This window comes from Cygnus atratus, chromosome 7 (assembly GCF_013377495.2).
Source record: "Cygnus atratus isolate AKBS03 ecotype Queensland, Australia chromosome 7, CAtr_DNAZoo_HiC_assembly, whole genome shotgun sequence".
Lineage (NCBI taxonomy): Eukaryota > Metazoa > Chordata > Aves > Anseriformes > Anatidae > Cygnus > Cygnus atratus.
In genome coordinates, this window is record NC_066368.1 from 19,788,175 (window position 1) to 19,797,515 (window position 9,341).

At 40.3% G+C, this 9,341-nt stretch overlaps 1 protein-coding gene across 7 annotated transcripts in view; it reads left to right on the forward strand.

Moving 5' to 3' along the window:
- The window catches only part of LOC118261696 (WASH complex subunit 2A), a 34,583-nt gene extending 25,711 nt beyond the window's left edge, over positions 1-8,872 (forward strand). For 2 of the 7 annotated variants that reach the window (XM_035536705.2, XM_035536874.2), the window contains 5 exons: positions 1,088-1,150; positions 1,828-2,040; positions 3,556-4,170; positions 4,783-4,957; positions 8,099-8,745. In XM_035536705.2, the coding sequence (XP_035392598.1) occupies positions 1,088-1,150; positions 1,828-2,040; positions 3,556-4,170; positions 4,783-4,957; positions 8,099-8,235 (1,203 nt within the window). In that variant the 3' untranslated portion in view covers positions 8,236-8,745. Of the gene's footprint in view, positions 1-1,087; positions 1,151-1,827; positions 2,041-3,555; positions 4,171-4,782; positions 4,958-8,098 lie in introns of all 7 variants that reach the window. The other 5 variants (XM_035537128.2, XM_035537187.2, XM_035536791.2 and 2 more) reach the window with 4 other exon arrangements.
- The last annotated feature ends 469 nt before the right edge of the window (positions 8,873-9,341 follow it).

A 9,341-nucleotide genomic window follows, 5' to 3' on the forward strand; every position in this document is an offset into this window, starting at 1 on the left:
AAGTCTGTCTTGTCTCATCAGAGCTGCTTGTTTGACTTCCAGCTGTAGGAAATGAGCTTTTCATCTTCCGGGAAGGGGGGAAGCTGTTTTTTGCCTCCTGGGTTGAGGAACACAGAGCAAGCTTGTCTTCCCTTTTGGTGAAGTACTCTTTGATGTGGAGAATCACACTTGTCTTCCCTTTTTTTGGAGCTACTGGTAGCCTAGAATGATTTTAGCCTGTGTAAGGTTCAGCCAAATCCCATGTGCATTTAAATGGAGAATAATCTCAGGCAGCAGGGTTCTTCTGTCATGCTATCAAGTCCCCCGAAACAGTGTCCAAACCCTCAGTGACTGCCCACTCACACCAATGGCAGTATGGCCCAGCTCATAGAACCAAGTTAGATCAGACACTTGTGGTGAGCAAACCCTGGACAAATACCTCTGTTGATCTGGTTTATCCCCGAGTCCTAGAATTGATTCAAATCTTCAGACCACAAAGCTGCTCTTGCTCATTTAGTCTGCTGGTCTTATTTCTGGTACTGATGGTCTGCCTTCTGTAGAGGAGCACTCCCTTCTCAGAAGCTGTTTTCCTTGTGAGCTAAGAGGTTCTATTTTGTAACCCTCTTGGCTTCTATGTGTGCTGCATTAAAGCCTGTGGCCCTATTATAGCCGGTTACAAAGAGAAGAGAAGTTCATTATATCGTGATCTGGCAGCATGGCCTCAGAGGATCTTAGGGGAGGGAACAAGCAAGGAGTAAGGGTGGCTGTCAGAATTTGGTTTGGCAAGAGTCATGTGTGACATGGAGAAGATGGAAGTTGTAGAGTTACTATGGCAAAGCATAATATTGGATAGAAAGAGGGTGGAACAAAGATGTCATAATGAAGATAAGGCTATGATGTTGGGAATTGAGAAGTTGAAAATTGAATGACTATAGCTCAGGTACTAGAATGTAATGAGATGCCTCGATAACAAAGTATTCCAGAAAAAGCTGGTAAGGAGTGAGCTGGTTCCTTTCTTTAGTTGTATTAAAATGTAAGCTATAGTCTGGTTGAAGATGTTGATATTAACTTGTCCAGCTGTTGTTTAATCCAGTGTAATTTTGTGCAGAAATCTACAGGTCCTGTTCCCATTAAAATCAAAGAGCCCTCATCTCGGATTGGAAAGTTACAAGTAATTACTTTATTGGCATTTTGACTTTCAAAAAAAATTTAAAAAACCTTCCTTGCCTTACTGATGGCTCTCCCTGAAACAAAATCTTTTTACTTCCCTACCTTACTCTTGCAATTTTTTTCAGATTACATTCTATATTGTTACTTTTTTCTGTATTGCATGTTTAACATTATTTCCCCCTTCTCACCTTTCAGAGCTGACTATGAGCAATGCTATTTAACTCTATTTGGGGGCAGAGGGTGGGCTGCTCGTTGACCTGCTAATCTACTCAGCACTATTTTAAGTATGTTCAGAGACTTAGGGTTTTTGAGTTTTGGTTGCTTCCCTCTCTGATATGAAAAATCTAATAACTATCTATATGACAATATCACTTTAATGTCAGAACCAGTCTTTTCCTCAGACAGGATACTGAGCTACGTAGGTTTTTGCCTGATGCAGTCGCCATGCTGTTCTTGAAGCTCTTATACAGGATTATAGTGTTGAGCACTCGACAGATTTAGTGAGACAGATGATGTGGGATATACAGAAGTGAGTAGATGTGAGAGAGGCCAGGTACTCTCAGGAGTAGAATTTGAATGCCTAAACACGCTTGCTGCTTCTCTGGAGCCATGCCTGCTCTTGAGCAGTATTAACATGATTTCTTTGTGTGTGTTTGTATGTTTTTCTCTATTTTGTAGGCTAACTTAGCTATTAACCCTGCAGCCTTACTTCCTGGTGCAATGCCTAAGGTCTCCAATGTAAAGTCCCCCTTGCCAGTTTTGGACACCCCACTGAATGAACCCGATGATGTACAGAACAGTGAAGCCTTCCCTGCTGCAGGAAACAATGAGGAACTGGGTGTAAGCTTCGATCAGCCTATGCAAGCGGATACCTTGCACAGTGCCAATAAGGTAACCTTGGTATTTAACAGGATAGAAAAGGGGATTAAAAACAGTCTCTGTTCTCTTTCAGAAACTTATATTTTGCAATGCAAATTCTGCTAACAGTGTAGTCTATCTGAATAAAGGTGTGGAAATCTAATCCACTATACAAGGCCAATGAAGAGAAGGTCAAGTTTACTGCATTTTTAGCTCTGTAAGGGGCTTACGCATATGCCCAATTCAGTCCCTTTTTAAGGCACATGCATACAGCACCCAAATACATTGTTTTTCCCTATAGGTTGAAGGTATTTCAGTCTAACACCTTGTACTGTCTTGAAAGGTGCCAGCCTGAAAAACATAAAGAAGGCATTTCTCTAGGCTAACTATAAAATATGTTATAGACAGCTGCTGTAGCAAGATGTCAAGGGCATGTCACTACTGGAGGTTGAGCTTTATCCCTTCTGTGGATAAACATGTCATGCTGTCCTGAACTGTCAGTCATAATTCTTTTTCAGACAAAAGCTCAAAAAAAACCCTTAAAAACAAAACTCAAAAGAAAACAAAACAAAAAAACGTGACACACATCCCCCCTAAACAAACAAAAAACAAACCAAAAAACAAACAAAATAAACCCAGCCACAAGCAAAAAAGTTACAGCTTTTGAAATGGCAGATCTGTCTCCTGGCTCACTTGTTTTTCATTCCTACCTTTTTCTTAATGGACTGCAAAAGACATTCTACTTAAGGATTTAATGGTTCTTTAAAAAAAAATCTTGAATCATACAGTTAAGACTTGGTCTGGATGTTAATAACAGGGAAGATGAGGTTGAACTGATATGTTTACTACTTGTGTGCCCATGTGGTATATGGTAGAGGCTATAATGGAAACTTGTGGGAGGATGTGTTTTCCTTAAAAACAATGAAATTAAATGGAAAATGTAATTAGTCATGACCTAGACTAGCTGTGCACCACAGAAGTTTCTGGATTAGTAAAGTGTCAGATTAAAGCAGTGCCTAAAGTCATAGGGTTAGTGTGATTTGCTGACCTGTGTTGTGACTCTCTACTTGCAAGTGCTATTGCTTTTGCAACCCAGTTCTACCTGCTGTGGAATGACTAGCAAAGCAAAAGTCCTGAGTTATTTTCTGAATATTTTCTTGCTGCAAGCTACTCCAAGCTTGAATGTCCAGATGCCTTTCTGCAAAATAGGGAGAGTGGATAATGCTGAGATAATGATGGTTCTTGCTGCTTTTATCTCTGAGCAGATAACAATTTAGTTTCATCATTCCTTGCTCAGAATTTACAACTGAACACTTGCTTAAATGTACAGGTAGCTGCTGAAGTTACTTAGACCAGCATTATAAGCAAAACTTTGAGTTAATTTGGTTTCAGTGAGCTAGTATGAAATGGGTACTGTGTTAATTGGTGGTGTTACGAAGGCAGAAAATGTTATAAGGGAACAAAATGTGAATCCTAACTTCTCTTCCATAATTTGTTATTGTTGTTTTTTTTTTCCCCTTTATATGTAACCCTGCTCTTTTCTTGCAGACCAGGATCAAGGTTACAGGAAAACGAAGACCTCCTAGCAGAATGGCCCGCCGTCTAGCTGCACAACAGTCTGGTGAGAGTGAGGAGGTGGACAGTGCTAAAGAACTGCAATTCTCGCTACCAAAACAGAGGTCACCAATAGAGAATGTAAAGGAGCCTATTGTTACTGAAGGAGAGTCCAAGGAAAATGGCTTTCTGTCTGGCTTGTCACTACCGGCTCATGGCAGTGTTCTTTCTGCTGGGACAAACAAAATCCTTCCTCCAGAATCCACAGATGAAGGAGATGATATATTTGAATCAGAAGACCTTTTTGCAAGCAGCTCAGCATCCAGAACAGCTGCACAGTCAAAGCTGAAGAAGGAAATTCCAGACAGTGTGGCTAACGTACCCATTAAGGGCAGAGAGAAAAAGCCTGATCTGTCTGTTCTGGGTAATCGGGACAGCAATGATCTCTTCCAGTCTGTACAGAAAAAATCATCATCGAAAAGCAGCCCCATACCTTTTTTGGAGGAGGAGGAAGATTCTCTTTTCACCAGTCAGAAAACTGGAAAGAAGGAGTTGAGATCTTCTGTCCGGCAAGCTGTTGACCCTACTGCACAACAAGACATCTTTGAGGTAATGGTTGAAGCTTGCTGGAAAGAGTAGGGGCAGAAAGCCTACCATGTTGGCGTTTTTGATCCCCAGGGCCTTATGCAGAAGTTTCTACTTAAACACAGGCTGAATGGTGGCTGTTGTAGGACTGGGGGTGTGCAGGAGAATGAGTGAAGTAAATTGTCCATTATACTTTGATATTGGGCAACAGAAACCCTTTCTTTGGATGTTCATCTGTTTATTAGCAAATGTGGATTAACAGGTGGATTCTTAACACAGAGCAGATGCATCAATGAATGTGCTGTGATGACGTCCCTATGTTTATGACTGTTTTCAAAGTAGTGAAGTATTTGGTTCCTTTTTGTTACTTGCCTGTTCAAAGCACAGTAGCTCAAATAGATCTTTAAAGGAGGAATGAATTTGGCAGGCTGGAGAGGTGATACAAGCATCTCTGTGTTGTACTCGACCTGTGCACAATCCGACACTAGAGCACTTTTGCTTGGGGACAAGGGACTGAAAATTCTCAGGTTTGTCAAGGCTGTCAGTCTTCTAAACACCTTAGCTGCTGTGTACAGGTAGTGACTATTCTTTTGAAGTGTATTGTGTATTGATGATCTCTCTGTACTTTGCTCTAAGGATGATATATTTGCTACTGAGGCAATTAAACCAATGACGAAAACAAAAGAGAAGATGCCAGAGACTAACCTGTTTGATGATAACATTGATATCTTTGCGGATCTCACCATAAAACCAAAAGAAAAGAACACCAAGAAAAAGGTGGAACAAAAATCCATATTTGATGATGATATGGGTAAGTGTCTAATGTCTTGTTACTAATCTCATAATATTGTCCTGAGTTGTGTTTGTCAGAGATGTTTTAGAACCCTTTGATTTCCTTAACTATGAACTGCTCTCAAGTCTCTGGATATTTTTGGATTTTACCCCTGGATGAGAACTTCTTAGATCTGTAGAAACAGCACAGAATCTAAATGGTTTAGGAAAGCGTATGAAAGTCCTCTTTTGAGACGAGGAATAGTTTAATTTCTGTAGAGATTTTCTCATCTGTGGGAATTAGAAAATTTCTTGTCTGGAGTAAGAGACTAATCTCATCCTGTTACAGCACTAAGAGATATGTTCTCTGTTTAATTTGCACAGCTTCTTGTATCCTGTTTTCAGATGAATCACTAATGGTGTGAAGAGATCGGCATCTTTCCCCGCATCCCACCTCAGCCCCCTTCAGTATTGCACAGACTGTCTTGGAGCCCATAAGATTTTGTTTATGTCTGTGTGTACCCAAAGCATTTTTGCATACACTACACCTAAGAGCAAAGATTGCCCTGTATAATTAGTTGAGAAAGCAACATATAGTGATATAAAATGGAGCAAAGCATGCTCCTTTCTTGTTCTGTCAGTGGAGGTATCAGAACTCATTTGATCCCTGACTGCATCTGTTCTCAGAGTCTTCGTGTTTACAGCTCTCCTTTGGGATTGCACTTATTTCTTTTCCTCTAACAGGAACAAAAAGGAGTTCCTTCACCTCTAGCTTTGATTCCTGTCAGCTGTCCTTCATTCTGTTCTGCCTATTCAAATCGAATCTGATTTAATCACAGTTTTGCTTGTGCTGCTCTTAAGCACTCAAACGTGATGGAATGACCTGGCTGAAGTCTCTAAAGATGTTAGAAAACTTGCCAGAGAATGAAAACGTTGAGATTTCAAAATCTTGTCAATTGAGTAAAAAAAAAAAAAATAACCCTTACAGATTTGCAAGTAAGATATTTGAAATATAGATGGGATCAACAAAAATATTTGTCTAGTTTTTTTTTCCTAGATGTAGCCTATATCAAACGAAAGGACTACTGAAGCAGCTACCCCTTTTAAATACTTTTGCACAAAAAATCAGAACCTCATGTTGAAAAACAATTAGAGAGTGTCATTTGAAAGTAACTTGGAAAATTAGTCACAACAGAGCCTGTTTGTGCTTCTGCTTTTGACATCTACTCTGGTCCTAGAGCTTGTTGTCTCTTACATGTGATGGTGATGCCTACAAGCAGCTACAGCATCCTGTTATCTGATAGACTTTGTTTTCCTCTAGAGTATTGGCTGTTTTGCGGTGCAGCTCTAGGTATGCAGCTTCTTAGTGCCCAAAGGTATGGAGTTTCAGAAGCCCAACAGGAGTGTAGGGAAGATAGTTGACAGTGAGGATGTTCTCTTGGATGTAGGCTAGTAGAACTGGCACTTTCCTACCACGTAGGTTAAGGATTGGCTTCAGGGATTGTGGTAGCACTTTATTTAGGCTGAACGTTGCTGTCCTAGGAAATCCTTTCTACTGCAAATAACTGGATGCAGTTTGGTGGAGGAGGCAGGCTACTTGCTTTCTTTGTCCTACCGCAGCTTTGAGTCATTATTTGGTACATTTGTGGTAAGCTTGTGGTTACGCATTAGGAGGAATTTTATCTCACATCTTTATTCTTCTAGCCTCCTCAGTGACCTTATGGCTGATGACACAAATAGCTTAATCAACAGCCATCTCTGCCCATCTCGGACAGTCCAAGAAAAATGGAGATTGAGCTTTTTTTGTGCACTGACAAATAATACTGTTTTTCATGGCCAAAACTCTCTCCTCTTTCCTAAACCTTGTTATAAAATGTGAGTGATACCTCTACTGCTGATGTCACTCACTGTACTTCCCAGCTGGCTGTGAATCTAATCCATGTGATACGTTTTTGCTCTGGAGTGATGCCAGTAGGGGATTACTTTATTTTACTGCTGTTCTAAACTGCTGTTGTGCTGAGATGGTGTCCTGGATTATTCCTGTGTAATCCTTTATGATAAGCACAGTAGCAAATGTACCAGAGAGGAAGAAGCAGTGAGGACAGAAAGGAGAGTGTGCTGTGATAGGCCACTTCTAGCTTGGCCTCTGCTCATGGTTAAGATACATGTTGAAGTCTGGAATATTAGTGTTCATCCTCTGGACCAGTAAATAGCTATGAACCTCAGTGTAAGGCGTGTTTTCTAAATAGGGATTCATGACTAGCAATGTAAGGGTCTTGTGAATTGCTAGTGACTCAGATGCCTCATAGCAACACTTCAGTGTTTGTACTGGAGAAACTGTCTTCTTCCCTGAGTGTAGCCTAAACACTAGCAGCCCTAGCCCCAGCAAGAACTGCAGGTCTGTGGGCTCTGCTGCTGATACAGGGTATCTCTGTTGGAGGGTTTCCTCTCACCTGTTGTTGTCCTTTGGGAAAAAACTCTTTCTTAATAGCAGTGTGAGATTTTTCTACCTTGAGGTCCCATTTATTCATAGCAGAAACGCTAATACTAAGGAAGGTGGGGGAAGATCTTGACTGAGGACTGTAGACAGACCTTTTGAATATTCAGCAGGATGGCAGCCTGAGGCAGTCAGAGCAGTCTGCCTCCTTGCATCTTAGCTGTGCCCTATTCTCAAGTGATGTATGCTGTGTTTTTATTCTGCCATAGGTTAAAGATTCTCTCTTATGGCTAGCAGGTGACACAATAGTCCCTAGCAAGTACTGTTTTTCTCTTATGATTTTCTTTGACACCAATCTTGGCTGCTCTTGGAGTCTCTCAGGTTCTTCAGACACTCATGTTCTAGATAAGTGGAATGTTATCTGGAACTTGCAAGATGAAACTTACTGTGGAGGTTTAACTTATTAATATTTCTCAAATGCTTCTGAGAGTTCAGACGTTATAAAATACAAGTATTATTTTGCTTTACTGAGAAGAAAAATTGTTCTTGATTTGACTTACAGCTAACAGCTCCCACGTATGTCCTTACAAATAGATGTAGAATTGCAAGCAGCAGGAAAGCATTTGTTTATCACAGAATGTCCTTGGCAGTCCCTGTTCTGTGCTGGGGACTTTTCTGTACAATGTTACTTCTGTTTAGCAGTCACTTCCCATTAAAAGCATCTTTTTTTTTCTTCCCCTCTAGATGATATCTTCTCTAGCAGCCAAACCAAGATACCCACTCCCAAAAGTAGATCTTCCCAGACAGCCTCGGAAGTGAAGTCTGAAAGCAAGGCACTGAACACATTTGATGACCCACTGAATGCCTTTGGAGGCCAGTAGCCAAGGGGAATATGTTGCAGAGGGGAGGCCTTCCTTATGCTCTGTCTAATACACTGGATTCCCTAATCCAGTAGAGCTGAAATGAGATAGCTGTGGATATGTAAATGACAGATTACCCATTATAAATAGTTACTATGCTCTTGTACTGGGTTTAATTACTCTTAATGATATATTAAAAAAAAGGACGGTAACCTCCTGCTATTTTTTTCCATGGTGGCCAGATGAATATAGCCTGTGCAATACCTGTGATGAAGTAATCTATTATACAAAGTATAGTTTGTTTTATTGAACAGATCTATAGAGAAAATCATTGATATTGTTAAATAGTAAATGGAGTCTGTTAAATGAGATCCGTCTGTACGTTTTGCTTTCTACTTTACCACTTGTGAAGGACATCTGCACTGGGACTGGAAAATAATCCAAACCACTACTATGCTTTGTGTGGGCCAGCTGTCAGTCTCCTGAGCTAATGTTAGTGTAAGGTGGGATTCTGTCTGTTATTAAGTATAGCTCTTTATATATAAATCCTGCACTTAGAGCAGGAATTGATACCAGGTAGAGACCAGTTATTTCATACCGGCAGCTAATATGGTCTATAAAAATAAATGCTTAAAACTTCTCTGCTATTGTGTATTACAGAAGAGTACCTAGTGTTCTATGAGAACAATAGAAACCTAAGGTTGTCTCCTATTCAAGTTGTAAGCCACTAAATGAGACTTTGGCCTGCTTGGATTTGTCAAAGTTTTGCAAATAACACTTTCCAAGTAGTCCATCTATACTGAGCATGGTTGGTCACTTCTGTGTTGACAAGCCTATGTGCATTCCTTAATGCAGCGGCTCACTTGTGCCAAAGGCTTGGATCACTTCTTACTATCTGCTTTTCTTTCTCATCTGTAACACATCGTAGGCCGTTTACAGGAACTTGTGATTTTGTGTAAGCTGTCTAACTCTCTACTGCATTTGGCTTAACCTTCTTGGTTCCCTTATTTTCTAGATTATCCTTGTGGAACAGATGTGATTAACCATATTTTATGTCCAAGCAGAGCAAATGTATAAATTTTACTAGTGACTGCCTGAATTTCTAACTTTTAAACTAGGTGTGCTGT